General features: G+C 39.4%; 1 protein-coding gene across 1 annotated transcript in view; it reads left to right on the top strand.

Moving 5' to 3' along the window:
* Window positions 1-26848, top strand: part of LOC109103307 (RNA-binding protein Musashi homolog 2) — a 169299-nt gene that overhangs the window by 117426 nt on the left and 25025 nt on the right. Inside the window, exon 7 of the mRNA XM_042771336.1 lies at window positions 8651-8699. Coding sequence (XP_042627270.1) covers window positions 8651-8699 — 49 coding nt within the window. The remainder of the gene's footprint in view (window positions 1-8650; window positions 8700-26848) is intronic.

Here is a 26848-nt window from a genome sequence, read left to right as displayed (position 1 = left end):
GCTTTTTGGTTTATCGCAACACTTCAGCGCTGTCTGTGCAGATGTTTTAAGAGGTAGTTGATATGCAGTAGAAGCTTTGTTTCCCTGAGAACTCATACAGCAGCCAGCAATCTGTGCCAAGCCCCCTGTTGTCACCTTCTCAAGTGCACCACACATTGACAGTGTTTTTGCATTTCCATGCCTGCAGGAAATAAATGATATTGGAACAAGCAAAATACTGTTCAAACTATTTTTATTTACTCTGAAGCATCTTTTAATCCATAAATAATGCAGCGGATCACTTAAAGAAAAGTCTCTTACTTTAAAGCTTCTTTAAAAGGTTTTCTCTAGTATCTGGGAGCTAAAATCTGATACTTGTTCCAAAGAGTTCTTTGGCCGTTATCACCAATGTTTGCTCGCAGCCCCTGAAGTTGTTAATAAAAAGAAGGTCTGCTTCAGTGTTTTCTGGACTATAGAAAGGGAAAAGGGGTCATGTTTCCAGATCAGATTATGTCACCTGCAGTGCCTCACCAGAAGAGACAGTGAGTCATGTTCAGTGCCTGGGAGCCGAGCCGCCCTGTTGACAACTCGCTATGCCTCTGGATCAACTGGTGCCCTGTGAAACAGTCTCAACGTCATCTGCTGTTAAAATATCCTATTCAGAGGTTCTTGCTGAGAGAGACTGTCTAGAATCATTACCATCTGTGTTGGTGATAGAAATACAAGGGTTTTATGACATAAAGAACATAAAGACAGTATATTTATTAATATTTGTTTAATGGATGTGAGTGTCACTGATACCAGTACTACTACTGATGTCACTATGAAATAGTTTTTCCCCCCTAATATCTAACCATTGACTATAGCCATTCAGCGTTACAGTATTATTGAGAGCTATCGATTTTAACATTTATTAGACTTAGACTTAGAAATAACAGATTCTAATTTAAGTGCACTTAAAACAATCTTCACATAAACCCATTATAATTAGTCATATTTAGTTACCTGTGCCCTTCAGCAAGTAGGAAATATACAGAAATTGATTAAAGTTATCAAATTCAAATTTCTAAATTAAATCTGGATGAATTCTTAAAGCTACAAGAGTTATTGATTTCCTCATTTTTCTTCTGTTCTTTGATTAACAGACATCACTGCAGCTGGGTTATTAGGTTATTTTGACTGCTTTAAGAGCTGCCACTGCTGAACATGACACGGATCTGACACGCATCTTATTTTCTCACAACTCTTTACTTTTTCTGACCCACTTCAGGTCTTAAAGTCTCTACTAATGAGCTGATGAGTAGAATCTGGTGTGTTAGATGAGGGAGACTGTGGTGCTCCAGGACTGTTTTGAAAACCACTGCCTTTCAGAGATATTTTCTTAAATGTAACCCATATATAACAAATACTTGCATGCATGCATAGTTTTAAGACTGCTTCAAAAATCACCTTTTTTTGGTAACTTGATGACTTAACTGATGACATAACTACAACATAGCATGTTCGTTGGTTCATTTGCGCTTTAATATGAAATTATATACATATAACTCCATATAAGCATTTATTTTATTCAATTATGGATTTTTTTTATACAGTTTCTCAGTTGTTAAATGCTCATTATAGTGCTCAAAACACTAATTTACCTGAATTTGTAGGTCAAGATATTATAAATATTTGAAATAAATTTTTACAATAATGAAATGCTTTCTATAATCCCAATTTAATATGCAGAGTCAGCTATAAGTAAGCCATTTGCAGATTGTTTCTTCCCAATCACATTATAGCATCCTGATTAGCTTGATACAGCAAGATTGGGTGGGACTATTTGTTTGCCAAACCAATGACAGACAGGGTAGTGTCCTTGCAGCCTGTTTGAAACCAGTAGTTTTTTTTTTTTTTTTTTTTTTTTTTTGCAATTCTGTTTGATCGTACAGAAGTTACACAGCTCGTCTTTAGAGTAAATGAGTGAGCCATTTATTGATTTGCAATATCAGATGTGTTGTGGATTTGACAAGAATAATGTCCTACTAAGAAAGCATCACAATGTTCCTCAAGGTCACATATTGTTAGACACAAATCGGTCAGCTTTTGCTTTCACGCAGTAATTAGTGTCTAGTAAATGAATCATGATTGTTTCCGGTTTTCGCTGACAGACACTGCTAGATGCCAGGATTTACACAGGATTTCAGTCCAAAGCTCTGTACGCAATGTTCATACGCAATGTCTCTGATAATTAAACCTTTTAAGGGCATAATGAGCTTATCGGGGGGGCTTCTTGCAGAAAGCGATCCTCTGCACCTAATCTCATCTGTTCCTCATCTTTAGACTGTCAGTTAAGAGCGTGGATTTACATACATTTACATCACGCCTCGTCAGCGTGACAACGGCAAAGTGATGATGAGTCGATAATGGCATGGAGTAATCTGCCGTGATGAGTGATGTCAGGGCTGTGGATTTTGGGGAGGATTTCTGGATTTTAGCGTTCTGAGCTGCAGGTTTTGGATTTTTCATCTCTTTGAGTTGGTCCTTTTCCTTTTATGTATATGTCCATGGTGCCGAGAGTCGCTGGAAACAGATCTGCCGCATGAGCAGCGAGTGACGGCACCGCTGGAACTGAAATCACTGCTTATCCACCCTGCAAAAACAGTGCAGTGATCCCCCACCTCATAAAGGGCCTGTTGTTTGTCAAATATATATGTTCCCTTTTCACACCAGAGTTTTGTCACGGGTGGACTTGAAATGAGTTATCAGAGCTGCAGGTGTAGACGTTTGACTTCAGAAGGAAATAAATATCAGGTTTAGACCTGTGCGCAAAGCTTTTGATATATCAGAGCAGCTATTCTCATCAATTATGGATTGGTGAACCTTAACCACAAATGCCCATTCCTTGGAAAAATGGGAACAATGTCTCCTAAGAGGGGCAGCGTTCACAGCGAATTCATTCTTAAATGGCATCTGGTAGCTGGATCGCTACATTTTTGCAGAATCTAAGTGGTGATGTCAAGCAAGGACAGATAGTTGTAATTTTTAGCGGTTTTAATCTTCATTTTCAGAGAAAAAATGTGAAATATGATCTGACCGCAGAAAGAGTGTCTCCTTTTGCCATTGAACACCTGAAGATCCTTATTTTTAAAACAATCCTTTCTTTTTATTGTGTTTTTTTTTAAACTGGTGTACATTAATTGCATTGTTTTTCCATCAACAAGAGTATAGCCCAGAGCTGCGCAGTTAATCACCAGTGCTAAAAGTGAATGAAGCATGTGCTTAAGACACGGCCACAAGCAATCACTCTCCACTCAGTTACCGGTCAGATCAGTGCGAAATTATGAACGAAAAGAAAGAGACTCTTTAAAATTAGAACCGCCGAAACTCGATCCATCGTCCTTGAGCAGAAAAGAGAGTCTTGCTTCTATCACATTGATTTTTCCAGCTAAAGAAAGGCACAAGAACAAATGAGAAGGAAAAAAAAATCGAGGAGCCGTGAGCTGGAGGGTGTCTGCGGTAGATGAGGGAGTAGATTCTGCAGCCGATGCTGACAGTCACTTCCAATTCCGTTATGCAAATAAACGTCTCCCCTTCCACCCAGCCGTGGTGCTAAATGAGACCTGCCTTTGAATATCCATTTCCTCGTCCGCCACTGTTTATTTTTGATCGCCGGGGTTGTTTGCTCGATCACATTCACGTAAGCACACGTGCACGTGTGTGATGAGGTGCTGGGATGCGTTCAGACTTCTCTCTCATGTAACTAACCATGCCATTGATCCACCTGTGTGTCCTGCATCTGCATAGACATGTTTACTTGGGCTGTTGTGTATATGAATATATGTAAATATACATACATATGCAGTATATGTGTGTGTGTGTGTGTGTCTGTATACAGTGTGTATATATATAAATATATATATATATATATATATATATATGTATATATATATATATATATATATATATATACACATTCATATGTATACGTGTGTGTATAGTATGTGTACAGTAAGTTATGCGTGTTAAATTTATATTTAATTTATATTATATTTATTGCTGTAAAATTGCATTCATATATAACTTTATATTTTTTTAACAGATTTTACATATTTTTAAAATATATATATAATAAAAATACCAAATATTTACATTTTTTTGCAAGAGTGCAGTTAGAAGCCACACTGGAAACTCTGTGTGAAGCTATTGTCAGTTTGTTTTGCCCATCCTCTCTGCTTTCTGTAAATGCTTTGAGTCAGAAAACCCACTGATGCTTTTGTCCCCTGATAAATAATTCATTGCGTCTGATTAAACATTTTTGCAGCATGTGTTTTGGAGATTTCTGCTATGGTGTGACAGGCATGCACACGTTTGTTTGACACAAGGAGAGAGGTGGAGTCTGTTTTTCTTTCCTTACTGTCTGAGATTTAGCAAACGGTGATATGGCAGGTGGTAGATTCCACTCCCTGGCGGCTGAGTGAATTTAACCAAGTGTTGGATTGCCTTCTCTCCATCCCTCGCCTACATGTAAACACTATCTCCCCCTGTCTGACTGCTTCCGCCAGCTTGTATTCCCCCCTGTCCTCCTGCTGATACCTTCCACAGTTAATAAAAAAATGGCCCCACAGACTTTCCAATTATATTTCTTACTTAAATGAAAACATGTTGTCAAGCAGCTTTGCACAGCTGCCATACAGGAACACACTGATCGTGACAGCACCAGGTTCACAGGAGTGAGATTTATCTTCAGGAAAGTTTGATAAATGCACTTTTTTGGCTTTTACATTTTTTGGAAAGCATTTTTTATTTAGTTATTTTTACCTTATTTATTTTTTTAATCTTTGGCTTTTCTATTTGGCTTTTTATTTTATTTATCATTATTTATAACTATGAATAGGAGCATTTCTCGAAAAATGCTCTCTAAACACTGATTTTTGAAGTTTTTGTTGACCCTTTATTTGTTTATTTGCCTTTGTATTGGGCTTTTTAATTGGATTTTAAACAAAATATTTTTTTTTTATTATTTATATAATTATTTTAGAAAATTGATTCCCCCTCCCAACATGATTTTTTTGATCCTCCAAAACAGCTCTTTACCCAACCAATGGCAAATAGGGTAAGTGTATTTGAATACAATTGTTATTTATTTATTTATTTATTTTTGGTGATGCTAATGGCACAGAAATGACTCACATTAGTTGTAAACAATGTTTTTTCCTGTTGTTTTTTACTCCACTGCATGCTGTGTTTTCTGGCAATATGAGGTCACAGCGCCTGTGTGCTTTTCTTCATAACAGTCCCGCTATAAAAGCCCATAAAGGCCTTTGTCTCATAGGACCAAATGTACGGCCCCTGCTAATAAGAAGCATAAATCTGAAGGTGAGCTACAGTTGGCTTTCGCAAACTACATTTAAACGCAGTTTTATCGACACTCAGACAGGACCTGCCCCTTCCATGCCTGTCGTAAAACAGCCATTACCGTGGCATTTACTGATTGTGCCGGGTGCACAGCACGCATTAGCCACTGACCAAGCTAAGGATGGCCAGTAAAAAGGCCACTTGTTCTGTCATTTATCAGTAATGGTGTTTAATGGCAAAGTAGTGCTACCACCTAGGGTGTGCCACTGGGGCTTTTAATGGCACAGTCCCTCTGGGTCTGGGGAGAATTTGAGCAATTTGCCATCCTGCACTGTGTGCTGCCGCGTTCTTCCAGACGCCGCGGTCGGCTAATTAATTCCCCTCCACATCAGAGCGCTGTAAGGCCACTTGTTTCGCATCGATCGACGCACAACAATCCCGGGGCCCCGCCATCCTGCAGCCCCTCAGAGTCCCGGCCACAGCCGCAAAAGCTAACAAGTAAAGGTCAGGGCTATTTCGAATGTGGCACCGTCGCATATGCAAGTGCCATTACCCTCACAGACTTTCTGGAGCCTTCTGCCGTCCTTTTGAGAGAACTTAAAACACCTTCCTACCCCATGCTGCGTTACTAGATAGGAAGAACTCTTAAAGAGCTTTCTGTTCTTTTCCATGAATCTAGTCGCCCCTTTTTACCTTATCTCTCTCAGTGAATATAAAAGTGGGACTGTTATCTGTGGGGGCTACCTGGCCCCCTTACATACTGAAGAGACAGCTATTATCCTTCAGGCTTTTCTTTCACAGAAGGAGGAGAGCCGGACCTAAGATTAGGCACAGACCAGGTGTGGGACCTCGCTCACCTTTGTGCCGTGTATGTGTGTGTGCCCTCAAGAGCTTCTTATCCCACAATCTGATGGCTGCTGGAAGGTTGAATCTATCCTTGAATACTCGTCCCCCTATTGAAAGGCTGAATGGGTCAGGGTGGTTTGAAGGCAGCAAAGCAGGATTGGAAGTGTGAAGTTGTGTTTTTGGTCATTGAGAATAACTGAAGAGCTTTTGAGATTATAAATATTGAGGTCAATTTTAAATAAGAGTATCATAATGATAATTTATTGTATCAACTGCATTCTTTCAGTACTTTTGTGTTGTTTTATGTATTGTATATATCACTGTTGGAGGAATATGGAGTGAGGGTGAGAGAGAGAGAGACACTTCATGCTGGTTATGAGGAGAGACAGTTACATATGAGCCTGAGTCGAGATCTGTCTCCTCCCATCATGCTTTAGTGCAGCTGTAGCCAAGAGTCTCTCCTCTTTCTGGACAGAAGTAGATGCTCCAGCTGCAGGCCTATAAACTACCGTCCACCAGCATTGACAACATAATTATAGAGCCGACATACATCACTGTGATTGTGAGAGGCAAACGTGATGGTTTATATTGCTGCATTATAATATTACACAGTTTATAGAATCTCTCTACTAATGCTAGTAGTTTCTCAGAAAAATCCATTTACATTCACATCAACATTTTCATTAGGTGCTAAGATGTTTTAACTACATACTGCAAGATAGAAACTCAGTATTACCAAAAAACAAAACAAAAAACACTACTTTGGTCCCCAAAGACTTTTTGTAAGAATAAAAAGCATTTTTCATGTGACCCGGGGGATGTGAGGGATGATGATTCTTTTGTGTTCCTAAGTGTCAGTTGTTCAGTTTAGCATTTTAAAATCTATTTAAAAATGCTTAATCTTAATGGAAATAATGGCTGTCTAAATTGATTCTGCTGATTTAAAAAAAAATTGAAAACGTTTCAGAGCAAATGTATATGTCATTGATACACACACACACACACACACACACACATATATATGTATACATATATGTATATATATATATACATATATATGACGTGGCATACAGTCAAGTATGGTGACCCATACTCAGAATTCGTGCTCTGCATTTAACCCATCCAAAGTGCACACACATAGCAGTGAACACACACACAACATGAACACATACCTGGAGCAGTGGGCAGCCATTTATGCTGCGGCGCCTGGGTTCGGTGCCTTGCTCAAGGGCACCTCAGTCGTGGAATTGCGGGCCCGAGACTCGAACCCACAACCTTAGGGTTAGGAGTCAAACTCTCTAACCATTAGGCCACGACTTCCCATTATTAGGCTTTTTTGTGGAACCTTATATTTATTAGGCGAGGTCTCTGAGTATTAGGGATTTATTTCTGATTTTTGTAATACACCAGTCATTGTGATCTTTATTGAAAGTGATTGAGGGTGATGAGGAACTCTAAAGCTCGCAGCTCTGTTGTTCTCTATGGGGCTGAGTGACTGATGGCTACTTTTGTGCAGGGAAGGTGTTTTTCCAGCCGCTTGTACTTTAAGGTTAATCTCAGGGACCTCAGGAAGGAGCAGTGAAGTGTGTGTGTGTGTGTGTGTGTGTGTGTACGCCAGCATGGCATGCACTGTTTTGCATTTATTAGTGTACGTGCATGTCTGTAATGTGAAAGGAGCATAAAGAAGCACGTTAAGACATACTGTGGGATGTATAAAGCCTGTGTTTGTGTGTATGAGAGGACTATGGCTGGATGCACTCTGAAGTGTGTCCTTGCAGACAGGGTTTTCCTCAAGGATGAGCAGGCCTCTGTCAGGGTCAGACAGAATGGTACCCTTGGGCCCGTGGAGGGATATCATTCTTCACAGAACATGGCCATGAGCAGCTTTCAGATCTGTACGTGTGTGTAAATGCTTTTAGGCTTCAGTAGTTACATATTTAAGTAGAAGTGCACAAGATGTTACAATATAAAAAAAAGACTATTGTTGAATACCTCAAAAAACAGATATTTCAGGATTCTTGATACCCGTTTTGACAGCAAAGCAAAAATGAATATAAACAGTCCTTTATTTTCCTACCGAAACAAACAAAAAACTGCTTAAACCAGCCAAAACTGTTTTGCTGGTCTTAGCTGGTTTAAGCTAGTCTGGTTTCCTAGCCTGGCCAAGCCAGCAAGTGCCTAAAACGGCTTTAAAACCAGTCAACCAAGCTGAGAAACCAAGCAAACCTTCAACTTAGACTGGTTGAATCTGCTCTTTCAGTTATTAATATTAGAATAAATTTGTTTAAATATCAGCTAATTAAATTAAAATAATATGTAGACTTTGTAAGTAATTATTCAAGCAAGCGATATTAAAATAACATTAATACATAATAAAGTAAATACAGGAGGTCTAGTATTGTTACTTTGTGTGTGTGTAAATTTCAAGCAAAGCACTGGCAGTTTTGACATTCCATTACTAATTTTTCTCTTTGTTCTCTTACAGGTAGAAGATGCTATGCTTATGTTTGATAAAACTACAAACAGACATAGAGGTAAGAGCCCATTTGTTTTGTGTGTGTATCTGTTTGTGCCTTTGCGTGTGTGTAATGTTGTTAGGAATGTCCATCAGTTATACTATGCCATTAGTTGTGCAGTTCACAGTTGCACTCTGAAGACATTGAAGCGTGAGTTTTCTGTAGCAGTACAGGAGCTCTTGTGCTGTGTGTTACATTATAGCATTATATCTTCAAGGACGTTTCATTTGAGCCCTGAAGGTCAAGGCTAATATGGTCCAATAAAAGAGAAGCGATTTCCACTGTAGCCAATCCATCGAGTCTATTTGATTAGTCCGACATTTACCATTGGATGCGCAGGGTGGAATGTTTCTCGGTCATGTTCACTCACTCCTGCAGGCTTGTGAGAAATGTACAATATCTTCAAACTTATGATATTCTGAATTTGAGGTTATTGCTCACCTGAGTGATGTTTCTGTGACTTTATTTCTGAGACTTTTTTTTTCTGAGAAAGAATGAGCCTTAGCACAAGGATTTGGGTTGAATTTTTTTTTTCCTGTAGTTGTGATTGAGTGATCAAGTAATGTGTTTGAAAGGAGAGGAGGATGAGAGTTTAAGAGAAGAAAGTGAGAAGTGAAAACTGACATGAGAAGAAGGAAGAAAAATGAAGGTGAGGAGAAGATGTAATGTGATTAAAAAAGGAAAATGATGATAGAGAAGAAGAGAAATTAGGAAGTGGGAGTGAGAAATGGTGGAGGGGGAGAGAAATGAGGAGAAGGAAGGAGAAATGGAAGGGGAGACGAGAAATAAGGAACGAAGAAATGAGATGAAGACAAAAAATTAAATTATGAAAAGAAATGAAGGGGAAGAGTTGGAGAAGGTCTGAGAAATGATGAGAAGAAAAGAATAGAAAATAGATTAAAGGAAAAATTAGGAGAGGAGAAGGGAAAAATATGAAAGAAATGGAAATAAGGGGAGGAGAGCGGAGATATGAGGAGCATGAAGGAGAAATAAGGCTAGGTGAAAAGTAAAATATAGAGATCGAATAAGAAATAATGCAAAAAGAAGGAATGGAATGGAAATGAGAAATGAGGAGAGGGGAGGAGAATTGTGGAGGTGGAAGAGAAAGGAGGGAGGTGGAGAGATGACGAGAGGAGAGAAAATGAGATGAAGTGTACTGAAGGTATGGGAAATAATGAGGAAATGAGAAGAGAAATAAGGAGTGTAAAGGAGAAATAAAGGGAGGAGAGAAAGGGAGGTGAGAGGAAATACAGGAAGAGGGAATGAGAAATGAGGTGGGGGAAAAGAAGTGAGGAGAGGAGGATCAAATAAAGGGAGAAGTGATGGATAGCATAAAGGAGAGAAAAGGGGAGGAGAGAAGACACATTGAGGGAGGAAATGAGGTGGAAAAAGAAATAAGGAGAGGAGGAGAAATAAAGGGAAGAGAGAAGAGAAATGAGATCGAAGGAGAAAATATATTAGAAGAGAAATGGGCAGAGGGAATGAGAAAAGAGGAGAGAGGGGGAGAAACTAAGGGAAGTAGAAAGGAGAAATGAGACAAGCAGATGAGAGGTGGTCTTTTGGTCAGAGTGGGCCGCTGACTTTATCCAGCTCTGATCCCCGTCTCTCTGTGTGGCTTTAGCAGCGAGGCCTCTCATGAGGACATTATAAAGGTGAGTGCCGCTTTAACAGACAGCCTGAGAGAGAGAGCAGAGCGGACGAGAAGAGAAAGAGACTGCAGACGCACAGAGAGACAAGCTGAGAAATAGCTACCAGCTTTATGCTACAGTGTTCACAGGGATAGAATCCTCTGTAGTGGCCTGAAAAGAGGCCTTTGTGTGGGCTGAATGAAGAGGCTGAGGAGCAGCACTGTGTCTTTTATGCTGCTTAAGTGGCTTTCAGAGCTCACAGATGGGCAGGTTGTGGAAATGAAGTGGACAGTATTAGTCTTTCAACCTGAGTTTTGCTTTTTAATCCATATCGGTTATATTTTAAAGGTGAGCGTGCTAAAGTGTCTGTGTTTGGAAGGTGTGTGGATATGCATTGCCTTTTGCTTTTTCTCTTTCTCTCTCTCACTCACATCCCCCACCCCCCCAAAGGACTTCCTGTCCTCCTTGGCGTTGTGACGCTCTCGTCTGTGACATCGTCAGAACAGCCTGATAAGTCACAGTGATCTTTCTTCCTTTTTGCACGATTAGCAGCTAAGCTTTTTTAAATCTACTTCACAACCTTGAGTCAAAAACAGTTTGCATGTGATTGCAAATCGTCCGTGTCGCCCAAACCGAGCTTTTATAAATGTCAAGTTGGCCTACGATCCAAAAAGACAAGCGTTTTCTTTTGTAAATGGAGATTAGAACATGTAACAAATACACTTGCTGAACTTTGATCCACACTTTCTTCTGTTTCTCTATTTTCCCTGTCCCTGATGCCCCTGGCTGGGCACTCATTCTCACTCTTATAAATACTCCCATAGGGCATAGTGTTTGTATCTATGGGAATGAAGGGGGTGGAGAGGGTTCGGAGGAGCCAGGGCTCTCTGGAGAGCCCAAACTGTGTTTGAGAGAACAGGCAGGTCGGAGTGAAGGTGGAAAGCGTCTGCTTAGCACTAGCTTTGGCCCCTAGTGGGAAAGAAACGCTATTATTCTCAAACCCTTGTGGATGTAACGAAGAGCAGCGAGGTCGGAAATGAGACTATCTGCCATTAAACGCACCGCTGGTAAACACCAAGTGCCAAACAATGTCGCTGACGACCAGCCATTTCCATTAAAGACCTTGCATGCTATTCAAAGAGATGCCCCACAATAGCGCATCAACAATAGCAGCTTGCAGATGTGTTTAGCTTTTGTTTACTTGCCGGTTGGAATATGTGCAATTGTCTTTTTGTTTATCCGTGTCCTCCTTGTTAATTTTTTTCTCTCAAATAGTATCTTCAGCTAAATGAGGAGCCGTGGGGGTCAGCGGTTTTAATAGCCTCACAGCAATTACTTTATGAGGCTGCAGCTTCCACTGAAGTGAAGTGGTCAACTGGACAGTAATGGGAAGGCAGAGAGAGATATTTAAAATAATTTTTGAAGATTAATGTTTAAATTAATGTTTTCTTTCCTCCTGAAAGAAACCTAGGGCTGAAAGAGGAAAGCAGTAGCAGTTAAAAAATTTATTGTAAATCTCAACTTATAACAGTAATGTAATCAGATTAAATATAAAACCAAAGCTATTTGCCACTGCCAGGGCATTAATGTTTTTATAGAAAATATTTTGTAGAGTCCAGAGCCTCGATCACAACATTATAACAGACACCTTCCGAGTAGAGACCTGCCCTATCACGGGACCCATTGCAACAGAGTGTGGCGCGGGACAACACTTGATGGGTGGGTAGAGTCTCGTGTGTGCAGGATGTGGGAGAATAAGGGTGCCGGTTCGTTTGACTAGTGTGATCGCCCCGTGTCGCGGTTCGTTTAGCTGTCCCTGGCTCGGTTGGAAGAGTTGGGCCAGAGCGTGGTTCAGTTGGGCTCAGGCATGGTATGCATGTAGTTTGCACAGTTGAGACCTGAACAGCACACCTCATTTAAGCTTTGCCAGTTTAAACATTTAAGAACCAGAGGACGCGAGCTTGCGTGAGCAGTGAGAAGATTTGTGCGTGTGCTCATCCGTACCGCACAAACCCGCGCCTCAGAATGCGCACAAATATTAAGCTCTCTCTGAAGTATAGTGTTTAAATGGACAAATTCACACAAAAATTGTGTCAAAATGCCCATCTTGGTAAATATCCTATAGCAGACATAGCCGGCTGAACGTAAGCCTACTGTATTAGTGCACTGGATCAGTGCATTCTCTTAAAGTGACAGTCTTTATATTAATCAAACAGGAACAACAAAGAAAACAAGAACTGCTCTTGATTGAAAAGCTTTTTTAACTTTAATAAACAATAATCTTTAATTTATACAGTCCAATATGCAATGCTGTTCTACATTTGATTATTCTATTTCTATACCTAAAAACTGTTAGACCTACCTAAAAAAACACTACTGAAAATCACTGTTTATTTTTTGTATCTTTACTCTATTGTATTTATTTGTGCTGTTGCTTGTAGGCTCTAAAACCGTGAAACAAACCAAACTGTGAAAAAGTTGAACCATGCCACCCCTAATATATATATATATATATATATATATATATATATATATTATATATAATTACATTTAATTCTCTCTCTGCTTTATCGCTCTATCAATAAATGATAAACCGCCCCTGTCAACTTGCCTAAAAAGGAACTGCAACATAGAGGAATGATGTTTGGAAGAAAGCATAATGTGTTAAACACAAAATAAAAACACAATCACATTACTTCCTGTTTCCTCCACTGCAGCACAAGACAATCTCACACTGTTTTACTGTCATCATCTCGACTGTATGACTGCAATAGCACACACACGAGAGAGAGAGAGAGAGAGAGAGAGAGAAACAGAAATGCTAGTGGATGTCAGAGGAGGGAAGTAAAGGCAGACAGTCTTTAATCCGCCGCAGTCTGTCTGTCTTCACACCCCCCTGCAAGACTATTCAACACTGTCCTTCAGCTCAGAGGTGACAAACACGCGGCAGCTAAAAGACGCTCTCTGTTTATCCCCCCTCTCTGCTCTCCTTCTCCCATGAAAAGGGCGTTAGCCATGCCAAAATGGGAGGACAACAGCCAAGGTCTTGCATTCAGAGAGAGCGAGTGAGAATGATTGTGGTGGAGATCGAGCTGTTTGGTGGAAGAAATGGCCAATAAAGCTTGTCCTTTTTTTTTTTTTTTTTTTTTGCTGTTTTTTATGAGGAGTTTTTTGGCATATACACACTCACACTCCATCAGGGCATATTTCAGTCTCCTCATCTTTTATCTGTTCTCCTTCTGCCTGTCTGTCTCTCTCTCCCTTTCTGCTGCTTTTTTCTTCTCTCGCTGAACAAGTCTCAAGTGGATATTCTACATCTGTGCTTCACAAAATGAGAAACAAAGTCTGTGCTGCGCTAGACTTCCGGAGCCTGATTTTACACACCTTAGCACAATTCTGCTCTGATAATCTCAGCGCTGAACATTCATCAGTCTGACTGTACAGACACTTCCTGTGTTGTCCAGAAAACCCCTAAATACTAGGCAGCTGTGTTTTGGTCATTTCAACCACTTGGAGAGGTCGACAGATGAGTGGGATAGAGAGTGATGGTCAGTGTAAATATATATGACCAGTAGTGTTAATTTCGTTAACGAAAAGTATAACGAAAAATGTTCGTTGACGAGCTTTTTTCCCATGACTAAGATAAGACGATGATGAGACGACAATAAGGTCAGTAAACCTATATCAACATAAAATAATTTTTTTGTCGAAAAAAAGGAGACAAAATATTATTGCGGACTGCTATACATGCCTCTACTACATGAGCGTTCATGTGTGCTTGCCAGATATCAAGAGTTCAAATCTGCAAATCAGAGATTCTGTAAAAAGGATCTGCCCGGTGTTTTGCTAACTTCAATCTGGCAACCATGCACACATGCTCGTTCTTCATTGTGGAAGCGCCGACAATGATCTGAAAACACAGACAAACAAGTAACATCCATGTGAGATGTTCAGCTGAAATGAAAGTATCATTCAACCAGTCTGTGTTCTGTCATGAGATCTCGACAATTTTGTTTGCAGTTGTGGTTGCTGAATAAATGCACTTACTCAAACGCTGTTGTCTTAATACAGAATCATTACTGCAATTTGGAATTATTGGAATTACTATTAGGAATTTTACTGTTAAAATATTTTTGTTGTTGTTTTTGCAGGTTTTCGTAGTGTAGAGAGAGAGAGTACATATCTAAGTCTTTGATATTAATTTTTATTAAATAGACTATAATATATATTTATATTTATATTTATATATGTGTGTGTGTGTGTGTGTCCATGTAGAGCTGCAATACTTCAACCAATCAGGCCATGTATGGTACTGCCTAAAACACCTCCATAACCAACCATGTAGTTATGAACTGCATGTTTTTTGTTTTGTTTTCACACAGTTATTGTTTAACTCAAATACCCTACTCAATACTATAATCACAAGGATAGTTGCTTGACATTTTTGAATTTGTACATCAGGTGACATTCCCAGATCTGACAGAACAAAAGAGTTTTAAATGGACGTGATAAAAAAAAAAAGAAGAAGCTCTTCAGTTGTGGATGGCTTTTTCTGGCGTGGAATATTGCTGGCGTGGCATTTCGAGAGAGGTTCATTACGGTTGTTGCCAACTAACGATGCCCCTCATTGTCATTTAATAGGCTGTGCAAACAGATGTGTCCCTCCAAAACCAAATGTTTGTCTTTCTACATAGCTGACCGAAGCACTGTGTGTTGTCTCGTTGTTTGTTCGTGTGCATAAGAGAGAGTTTCCACGTGATTATGCCAGTTTTCTGTCTCATGTGCATGCGTGCATTCAGAGATAATATGTTATGTTGGCGTATCCATGTTTTTGCATGTGTAAGTACCAAAAAAGACACAATTTGACATATTTCACATCCCACAAGTAGATTTCTGCTTTTGTTAATATTTCATCCTCAGATAATAATAAATGATATGATGAAATGGGCTGAAAGAATGGTATGTTCAACACATAAAGAGACAAGAGTGTGTTTTTACAAAGATATATATGAAATGATAAAAAAAACTTCACAATCAAGGTTAATCAAATCGCTCCAAGAGTGAAATGCAGCATTTTTTGCCTTCTCCCTTTGATCTGTGTTCCCGGTGGAAATGTAGTTTGATTTTATGTCTTGTTCCCAAACACACCCAATGAGTAATTTCATGAACACACTCAAAACACTGTGCGTTTAGTCAGATGAACTCATGCCACTTTTCATCCACAGCTTTGAAGCAGATTTTGATAGCTTAATGATCTGCAAACTACCTCACTTTTAATAAATTCTATAAAACACACATTTGGAGTGTGTGTTTGCAGTCTGCCGCTCAAGCTGGCAGATAGCAGTCTATAACTTGATTTTTTTTTTTTTTTTTCTTCTGTATATGTAGAGAGAGAGAGAGAATTAAGTTATGTATACTGGCAGTTGTCCACTTACTATCTTGGCTGAATTTTTATATTATTTGAATATTTTGGGCTGAATTGTTATATACGGTATAAAACTCAATTTTTTTTTTATTTTCTATTTGGATATATAAAATATATATCGATATCTCATACAAACTCGATATACCACCCAGCATTACCACTTACATTGAACCTTTATGTTATTTGTGTTATTTAATCCAGAACAATCCTTTAGGAATAGCTACAGTTATGCTTTACAGCTCAAAAGACTTTGCAGCATTTGCGCATTCGTGACAACAGCCCTCATTTATTTGTCCACTTTTTAGTTATTTATCAGGATGACAAAAAGATCCAAACCCTGAAGAACTCATCAATCACGGTCCATTTGCAAACAGCAGTCGAGGATGCTTAACTGCAGTATTCAGATGCGAAGTCTTAAGTGCAGTTACTGCTCTGTTTACTCCAATGGCTGAGTGATGATTAGCTACATCCCTGATTGAGCCTGAAGAGGGCTGGCAGGCTCAGATCAGCTGGATAGTGATTGGTAGATGTAGATGGCTAGGAAGTTGGTCGTTTTTTTATTTATTTTTTCAGTCATTCTAATAGAGCGAGAGAGAAAGCACAACATCCTTCAGTCTCTGGTCTCCTCTGAACAGTCAGGACTTGATTCACCACATCATTGTGAAACGTTTTAGTGGCTGACAAGAAGCTGGTTGTCAAACGTTCCATATAATCTTGACAGACTTAAAAGCATTTAGAGTTTAAAGTGTTTACATGCACCATCTTACATCAGTTATGCTGAATCTGTGCAAACACGTTTAACACGTTATGGTACCAGATCGCAGCTGCATCTTTGTTTAAAAGTCCCAAGAGTATTCACTGAATTTGGAAAGCATGCTTTTTCTTTTTATGCCCCTAGGGTTTGGAACGACCTACAAAATGTATTGAAATTAGAGTCTTTGCCATCTTTGAGCACTTTTAAATTTATTCTGTATTCTACATTTAAAGAGTCTTGTAAATGTTTTTCTTGAACTTTGATCTATTTTTGATTTGTTGGATTGTTTGTGTTTTAATTACGTATGTGTCTGAAACTATATGTGTGCTGCCGTTTTTGACCAGGTCTCCCTGGAAGAAGAGATTATTATATCTCAATGGGATTTTTTCCTGGCTAAATAAAGGATAAATAAAATAAAATAAAAAAACTGTGTTCTTTTATCAGATAAACAGTTTATTTACCCGTTTTATTTTCATCTTTACATTATGCTGCAGTCTAAATCCCTTCATTCTCTCTTTTAGGAGCTTACGGGGACTGATAAATATTATACAGTTTCATGCCACTGATTTATTCCCATTGTCGCTCTGAATCTGTGTTTTCTGCTCCAATCAATACTGCTACAGGGGCTGTGTGTGGATGGCACTATAGAAGGACGTTCTCAGAAATGATCAGGGACATCCTGTGAATCAGCTGTACTTAATCTCTCCCGATCGCTTCTGTGCTGCGTCTGCTTTCTGCTGACTCTGCTTCGGAAGTGTGGCAATAATGTAGCACCGAGTGTGTAAACAATGTAAGTACTGTTGATCTGCAGAAGGTCCTTTAAAGCCCACAAAGGTTAGCGGAGTTTGCTTTGGCCTTTTGCGACGTAATGGCAGCAATTTCCACTGGTTTCACGTACAGCACGGCTTCCCATCAGAGATCCCTGAGTAAACCTAATTTGATATACCTTCACCTTTCCTGGCATGATTTCAAAAAGGGGTCGCACCATTCTCTTCCATTAGCAATTAATATCCTTTCTCCTCTTTACACGATATTAGTGTTTAGCGCAGAATGTCATTGAAATATCATAGTTAATCATACACATTTTCTCAGCACCACGTTTAATTGGAGCTGCTCTAATCACTCTGAGGAGGAAATTATATGTTCAGTTTTTAAGGGAATGACAAAGGCTTGAAGCTTCATAGATGCATTAGGAAGATATAATGGTGTGTTTCTTCAACTTCAGGTACTTTCATGTCCTGGTGGTATTCATTCATTCATTCATTCTTATAATATTTTTTTTATTACTGTTATTTGTATTTTTTCCTTCTTTTTTTAAAAAATGATTAAAGTGTAATTTCCACTACAGAATGTTTGCAACAAAATGCATAATATGCAATCTAGTGGAAATATTCATGGCAAAATTCATGTCAGTTTCTGGACATATTAGTAAACTTGCTAGTAAACTAGTCAGAATATGAAAAGTGTTTATTTTAAGTACATGTGGCCGAAAGTGACCATATTTGAAGAAACACCCAACATTGTATGTTAGCAGAGCAGTGAGGATTTATTCTGGAAAATATTTTCAATAGAAACTCCCTGACCAACCTGAACTGGTTCGGTTCAGACCATTGTCAGTCACATTTCAGAGATAGATAAACTAATTCAGGTCATTTGTCCTCCAATAGACTAGCTCCTCTGGAAATGCTGGAAGATTCATAAAGCCTCCGTGGTATTGTGACTGGCACAGGGTTTGCTGCAGGTGTGCCGGGGGGTTCAAAGGGGCTGAAGAAAGGCCCTTTGAAGTGGCTGAAGTTCATGTGTTGACCTTTAGCAGCCCAGTGTCGGACTCCCTGGAAGCCGAGAGAATGACTGCATAAGCAGGCACACCGCTGACAGAGTGGACCGATGTGGCGGCATTTACTGGACCGAATTCACAGAGCCTTGTTAAAGACATAAAGAGATTAAAAAGAAAGAATGAGTGACTTTCTGCATGAGTTTCTCTAACCTTCAGCAGCCCATTATGAGCTAGCCATCATCCCAAAAAGTCCCTTCGGAAGGTGATTCTTCAAGTTGTACGTGGGTATTATTATGATGTGCCTAACATCATATCAATTTGAGATCAGTCAGGATTATTTCAGGCTCTTATATAAGGAGGAACATAACTTATTGAGAAGCAGTTATCTGCTACCTTTCTCTAGAGAAATTTACAGCCATCTATAAAATGTGAAAAATGCTGAGACATAAAAAATATGCTTTAAAACCAGATACCAATTAAACATTAGCCAGGAAGGATGGATAGTCATTCAGCAACTGATTGGCTGATTAGTAATTGTCAATTTATGCAAAATGAATGAAAAATCTAAATAATTCTGTATTGAATGCAGGCTTGTTCTAAGATTCAGACTGCACTATTTTTTATTTTTTATATTTATTTTAGATGATGTCCTATACATTATTTTGGGTCTACATATTACATCACTGGACCGCTTTCGTTGTACAGACAAAAAACAGTTTTTCAGGTTTGAAACAACATGAAGGCCAGTAAATCGTGGGGAAGTCGTGGTCTTGTGGTTAGAGAGTTTGACTCCAAACCCTAAGGTTGTGGGTTCGAGTCTCAGGCTGGCAATACCACGACAGAGGTGCCCTTGAGCAAGGCACCGAACCCGGCACCGCAGCATAAATGGCTGCCCACTGCTCCGGGTGTGTGTCCACGGTGTGTGTGTGTTCACTGCTGTGTGTGTGCACTTTAGATGGGTTAAATGCAGAGCACGAATTCAGAGTATGGGTCACCATACTTGACTGCATGTCGCGTCACGTCAAATGATTTTGTTTGAACTGTCCCTTTTAAGACTAATTGTTCAGACAATGACTACTTGAATATGAAATGTAGTTTTGCATATCCCTAACAGAAATGTAGACTGTTTTTATATAAAAACATGCCAGTGGCAGACAGCCTGCTGTGAGTCCCGGGGATTAGATTCCATGTGGGACACAACAGCGGCTGCCTCTGAGTTATATGTCATTGTGTTTGGAATTACGCAACCACTGACCTTTTAATGCTGCTGGCTCCTCAATTTATGACCTCTTCAAACACAGCTCTCAGAAACAGCCACCCCAGTGCGAGTCCAGCGTACAGCGAACACACAGTGCACCATATCAGCATTCATAGAGGCCTGAACACATTCTTTTCCAGAGGTTAAGCACTGCAGGGGATTGGCAAGCGTGCTCGGAAAGGAGAAAGAGGAAACACACCATCTCCAACACTGGAAAGTGTTTTAGTGAGTGTGTGCTATTGTTTTATATGCCTCACTCAGATAACGTCTGCAATATTATGCAGGGCCCATCTGTGAGAGGGGGGTGCAAGACAGATTGTTATGTTTTATTTCATGTATGTTGTGTTTCTTATCATGAAGTGGTTTCTTGCTTTCTTCTTCCCTTTGTTTTGTGTTGAAAGCCCTCGTAAATCACCAGGTGGCATTAGTGAAATAATAGTTGCTGCATTGTTATCCTGCCGAAGTGGTTCTTTCTCATTTAGGATCGATAACGTACCCATGTGTGATCTAACTTGTGCAGAACTCGCTGTGTTTAGGCAATTTATTAGCTCAGAAATGAAAAATAGTAATTTTCATAACATACATGAAAGGAATCATTTAATGAATAATTTGAATGACGCTTTGTAAGAAATTATCACAATTGCTGTGAATTGCCACTCTTTAGTTTGATTGGAAATTAAACGAGAAGATTGTTGCCTGTAAACCAAACACCTTTTTAGCTGTGATTGTGGAAAAATGAAGCTTTATACCTTCCGGAATGTTTTGGCTTCCAAAGTTAAGCTTTTAATAGCATATGTGGCATAATTCTGGTCCCTCCTGCAATGTAAGCATAAGGGATTTTGCAGCACATTGTATCATCCAAATGATCATTAGTCAGATCACTTAGAAAAGTAATCTTTCCGCAAGTCAAATCAAAGGTTACTGCATGCAGTGCACCCCTCCAAAAAATGTAAAATAAAAATAAAAACAAAAACATGGTTATTGTAATACACTTAAATGGAAGTAAAGTGGCTGTATTTGTGCAAATTCTTTCTTAAAACGTTTATAACATTTTTATTTTATTTTATTAATTAATATTATTTTATTTTGTTTTAGATGAAATGTAACCTAAAACATAGGTTTTAGTGTCAGAGTTGTTTTGGTCTATTAACTAGTTTTTTGTCACCCTTACAATATGCATACATTTCTGTGATTGAATTGTTGTGATCAGTCCCTTTCTTGTATTATGCAAAACTTAACAGCTTAAAATTGGTCATGAAACTTGTGTATTTTAATGTTTAATGCGTTACACCAGTGGTTCTCAACCACATCCCTGGAGTACCCCCATCATTGCAAATTTTGCATTTCTCCTTAATCAAACACACCTGATTCAGGTCACCTGCTCATTAGTAGAGATTCAGAGACTTGAAATGGGTGTGTCAGACAAAGGAGACATGCAAAATGTGCAGTGTTGGGGTCCTCCAGGAATGTGGTTGAGAACCACTGCGTTACACCATATACTTTATATACACCATATACCACATACTTTCATTGTACTGTAAGTACCTTTCTGTAACCATCATTTTGTTTTATAATTTGTTATATAAGTCACAAGTCAAAAATATCAGTTAATCAACATTACGCCACAAATGCTGTCAGCAGAGCTTTAGTGTCTTAATGTAGAGTAGAAGAGGACAAACATTAGACGTAGAAATGTGCTTTTATTCATTGTGTGTTGCTTTTTTCTTTCCACTAGTCCCTGTAACACCTCAGAGCGCCATTAACATATATAACGTATAATGTGCTATTATCATTAATTATCATTAACTGAGCAGCGCAACCCTAACCTCAGAGATGTTCAGAACATGGATCCGTGATGCACCCCGCGTTGATGAATAGTGCCCCTGAAAATCTAAGCTATACGTGCCTCCATGTTGAGAAGTCATCAGAGAAATTAAGAGTATGTGGGTGTTCTAGACTAAAGGCTAAATTGTTTTCATTAGTGCAAACAAGTAAAGTGACAGTGTTTATCAAAATGACAAAAAGAAGAAAATGTGAAAGGTAGTTTTTTTTTTTGTAGCCACATCATGTTATCCCCCATGAGCCTTTCACTCTAAGTACTTTCACTAACCTGCAATAAACTTCTCAATCTCCCCAGAATATCCCCCTGATTGACACAACTGACCTTTTGTTTCGGGCATTTGCAGAGCAAAAACAGCCCATCCCCCTGGTGATTGGCTGGCTTGTTTGTGATTGCCTTTAGCTGATTGGCAGGCGGCATGATTGGCAGGGGGTCTCCGGCTGGCGGCGCAGGGGGAGTCAGGGAGCAGCTGCAGAGGCGGGCTGGTCTCTTGGATGTGAAAATGGTTTTGATAAATAATAAAACAGTGGTAATAACCAGCTGCTTTTAGGGTCACGTGAACTTTCCCCACAACCGCCATGCAAATAATGACTTTACGACAACTTGATTGGTTCATGCATTATTAAGCCCAACCCCCCTTGGCTAACTCCACCCGGTAATGGCGCCACAGGTGTTCTCACATGGCCACGCAAATATCATCCTCTTTCATTTGCTTTTTATGCTTTCTTTTTAATCCCGTCTCTCACTTGGCATGGCCCTCAATTTCCCTGTGGAAATAAAGGGCTGGTTATTGTATCCACTGGAGGCAGCTTCCCTCGGACTGTGTGCTATCATGATTTTTCTTGTGTGGCTAATGAGGTTGTGTGTGTATGTGTGTGTGTGTTTTGGAAGGAAGGCAAGCAAGAAAGAAAGCCGTATTGACTCTGTATACTTCCCTGGATGCTTGCTTCCAATATGATCCATTGACACTTAGTGTGACTGTGCAGTATGGATTCTGCTGCAGCAGTTCATACTCACCACTTCTCCACATCGATCTTTTTAACCTCACTATCTGTGTGTGTAGTAGATGATTTTACACTGACAATAGAAAGAAGAAAGGAACAAAGCTTAGCACCTACACAGTCATTCTCCCTTCACGGACGGATTGCACATAAACTTGCTGCAAAGGCCCTCTATTTTTGCCTGTGAACTCTGTGAAGAGCCTGATATGGATTGATATGCATTTTTTTTTTATTCTATGAAAGTATAAGCACTGGATGGAGCAGTGATTTAGAGGTTAGTGCACATGCTTCAGGCCTGTTGAGCCTTGGTGCCCATGTGGGCGATGTAGGTTTGAACCAACCTGCATCATGACCTTATTCGGTGTGCATTTCTATCTTGCTATTATTATTCTGTTTATGATGATCTGGTCTCTAGATATGGCTCAGTTCCTTTTTTTTCCAATAGAAGTTTATCTTTTTTTTTTGTCATTTTTATTGTCCATCAGACAATTTTTTTTAGTCAGATTGCTTAGAGAAGTAATAGCATATTTCTCCCTTAACAATCTGTGTGATTTATGGTTAGGGGTGCAGGATGGGATGCACAGGAAAGTATAATAGTTAGGCTTAGGCCTTCATTCAAATCAAGTATGACAAAGTGACTGCAGACTGTATCCGCTTTCCTTTCAGTAGTGGAATGCTGCGAGATTTCCGAGGTCTGTGTACAGAGAGCATTAATGTTCTGTCTTAAGTCATTTGGGTAACCTCCTCAAGAAAAGCATGGTGTGAAACCACACTGAAGAACAGATGCTTAGCGGGCTTGACAGTGATGTCTTTTTTACGTCAATTCACGTCTAAAGAGCCAACATGAAACCTGGTGGAAATTGCACTGTAAATATACACTGATTGGTGTTAGAAACAGATTTTCAAGTGAAGCATAAAACTGAAGAATGGAGAACTTGTGTATAGCCGATAATTATTTTTATGTTATGGCTAATGACCACTATGAGGGACAGTATTATAAATTATAGAGGGTATTATTTGTGGTGTTTTACAATAAACATTTTTGATGATTTAGCTCTAATCTAAAATTTTACATGCTTCAAATTTTACGTTTTTATGGCTGCTTCATTTGAAGAATGTGAACATTACAGTAGAATGTATAAAACTTACAATGTACTGTACATTAGGAATGATTTACATTTTAAAATACTTTTTAAAGAAGCACTAAAACTGTGCATCTCAAATCTATAACAAACCAGTTCGAGTGGTTTTTGGGAATGCTCTGTATAGAGTTGAGGCTTTCTCTTGTGCTTCCTGAGTGTCTTTTCAGGAGAATGTGTTGGCTGAATATGTGTGCAGAGGGTTTGTTCTGGAGGAAATCTCTGTTTAAAGAGGACGTTGTGAGGTCCTAGTGCACCACTGCAATCTCTCATAACTGAGAGACCAGCTGAGGCTTAAAAAAAACAACAACCTGAAATCTCACTCTCACACACACACACACATTCCCACTTTAACCTCCCAATCCTCTCTTTCCCTCCTCAGACGTGTTGTACCTGTCTCCCTCCATCCCACACCATCTCTCCATCTCTCCCTCTGTGTCTCGTCACTCTATTTCCCCCAGTACCCCCCACTTTTCTCCATGGCTTTTGTCAGAAGAAAGTGACAGGTCCCAATGGAGAAAGCCAGGTAACAGCGTGGCACAAGACAGTCCTCTTGCGTTCCACAGCCTCGGCACTTTGTGTTTGAGATGTTCAATCAAAATGCTAATGGCTCTTGCAGCGAGGGAACGATATTATTGTTCCACTAATTGATAAGAGAAGGAAGATGGAAGGGCCTCGTGCTGCCGGTCTATGCTGCCACATACCGCAGTTCAGACATTCTGTTTTAATTACAATTACACAAATGAAAGGGAACAAATTGATCCAACGAACAAACAGTTTGCTATTGCTCTCCTTTGTGTAGTAAACACTATACATTATTTAGTCATTTCATGCATTATTTATTCCATACCTCACTCCCATTCAACGGCGAGATCCTATGGAAATATGTTGATTGAATCCACATAAAAACCACACCCCCAAATTTTTTGGAAATAATCAAGATTTTATCTTTTTTTTTTTTTTTTTTTTGAAGAGTATTGTTTGGCTGCAGTGCAAAAAAAAAACAATCTGCAGCGTAAATTGACACTAGACTAAATTCTGATTGGATGAGACATGTTTGCCACTATTTAATGATTATAAACCTTATAATTCATAGTAATTATACTCATGAACAATATAATTAGTATAATGTATAATCAAGCAAAATAAACTTTTCAGATTCCTGCACCTGATTTGTGAAACGCCTAATTGTGGCCTGAGATGGACAAAACACCTTCACTTCTCTTCCAGTCAGTCAACCTTGACACTCGAGCAGAGATTTTTTGTTTAGTTTTTTTTGTGACCCTTAGGTTGAAACAAAGCAATTCCCTTGATGTTGTCTGTCTACTCAGAAACATCAGCCATCCATACTTGTTGGACTACTGATATACTTTTTTTTCTCTGTGAGGTGTCTAAGTATAGCCAGGGGCTGAACCTTTTCCATGAATCTTTGTAGGGGTCACGAGAGAGAGACATTTCACTGTCTGTAGACATATCAGGGCTTCATGGTCTGCATAGAAAGGGCAATTAATAGTCTATCCGGTTATGTCTTTCTGTCGGGGTGTCTGTCAAGTTGGAGTGATGCTCCTGTCCGCAGCATTCCTTGGAGATGTGGTCTGACTTAAGTTGTTGACACTTTTATGTGTGAGAGAGTAAATAAACGGCATATACTACAAAACTGCATGTTTTCACAGTTGGGTAGTATATATGACCCTGGACCACAAAACCAGTCTTAAGTCGCTGGGGTATATTTTTAGCAATAGCCAAAAAAACATTGTATGGGTCAAAATTATCGATTTTTCTTTTATGCCAAAAATCATTAGGATATTAAGTAAAGATCATGTTCCATGCAGATATTTTGTAAATTTCCTACAGCAATTATATCAAAACTTAATTTTTGATTAGTAATATGAATTGCTAAGAATTCATTTGAACAACTTCAAAGACAACTTTTTAAAATTTTATTGTGTATTTATTACATTCCATGTTTTTATTTTTAACTTAAAAATAGTAATAATTAAAATGTATGTATGTATGCATGTATGTATGCATATACCAAACTTATATTTTGAAGCTTTTATTTCATATTTTATAATAATAATTTGATGTATAATATATGTTATTTTCTTTTTCTCTTTCCAGCCTATGTACTTGTCACTAGTTTATGTATGTATGTTCTGGGACCACTAGAAACAGTATGTGTGTGTTCATGTGTAGGGGTTCGCGTAATCACATCACATTTGCCTTAAGGCAACTCAGCAAGTCACCATGTTTAAACAGCCATCTTCATAACAGCGTGGGGAGAGGGAGGACCTGTTGAAAGAAGCCTTTGGAAATGTGTGCTGAAAATGTCAATACTAACGGGAGAAATTAGCTCAAACATGCCTTTAGGTTAAAGAGGAGAGCCGCAGAGGAGAAGAAGAAGAAAAAGGTTTCATCAGACTCAAATCAAGCAGTAAGCAACACAGGCTCACAAAATGAATCTGACTGACTCGGGCAGGGTATTTTTCTGCCTTTAAAAGCTGCCTAGTACAGGTGCACAAGGTTAATGAGAACAACTCCTAGGTGGCACTCGCCAGAGGGAAGCAACACAATATGAGAGAGAATGAGAGACTGACACAGCTAGAAATGAGCAGTTGAGAGAGTTTTTGCTAAATTCTGTTTGAGAGGTGCCAGACTCTGGGATGAGGGTATCTGGAAAATGCCTGCTGCTATTTTATTGTGAATTTGACAGCTGCAGGCTGCAACGCGCTGGTCCTTCAGCCTGTGGGGGCATAATTGGTTCTGCGCCGGCCACGTTGCCCCGTTTGGCGGCTAGTTTGGTGGGATTACGCCGAAGCGAGGGCTTTGAGTCATGTGCGCCAGAGATACAGGAGCGTCTGGTGGTGGTCAGCTTGAAAAAGGCTGAGCAGGAGACGGAGGTGGTCGACCTGGACTTTTCTCACAGCTTGTCCATTTTCTTCAGCCTTTCTGACAGATAAGCTCACAGAGAGAGCGATAGAGAGCGAGAGAATGAATAAGAGAAGGAGAGAGAGGAAAATGGGCTCTTTCAGCCTTTAGATTTCATTTCAGTAGGCTTTATCTCTTCAGAACAATGCCAATGGAAAAGCTTATCAGGAGCGGTCTGAAGCACAAAGGCCCCACAGTAATGTGCGCTGATCACCACACACATACAAGCACCCGTGTATAGACACACACACCTTTTATTTGCGTGCTCTGACATGGCCTGTTAAGAGTATTTACTTGTGGTGATCGCATTATTTTGCACAGCTGTAATGGTGGCCCACAACCTCGGCAGGGTACGGAGATGGAAAGGGTGTATTTTTTCAAGCATTGTGGTTCCTTTCCTGTGTGTTTATTATCAGT

Source organism: Cyprinus carpio, chromosome A15 (genome assembly GCF_018340385.1).
Source record: "Cyprinus carpio isolate SPL01 chromosome A15, ASM1834038v1, whole genome shotgun sequence".
In the NCBI taxonomy this organism is placed as follows: Eukaryota; Metazoa; Chordata; class Actinopteri; order Cypriniformes; family Cyprinidae; genus Cyprinus; species Cyprinus carpio.
The sequence above is the reverse complement of the archived record's forward strand: the minus strand, read 5'-3'. Positions and strand labels throughout refer to the sequence as shown.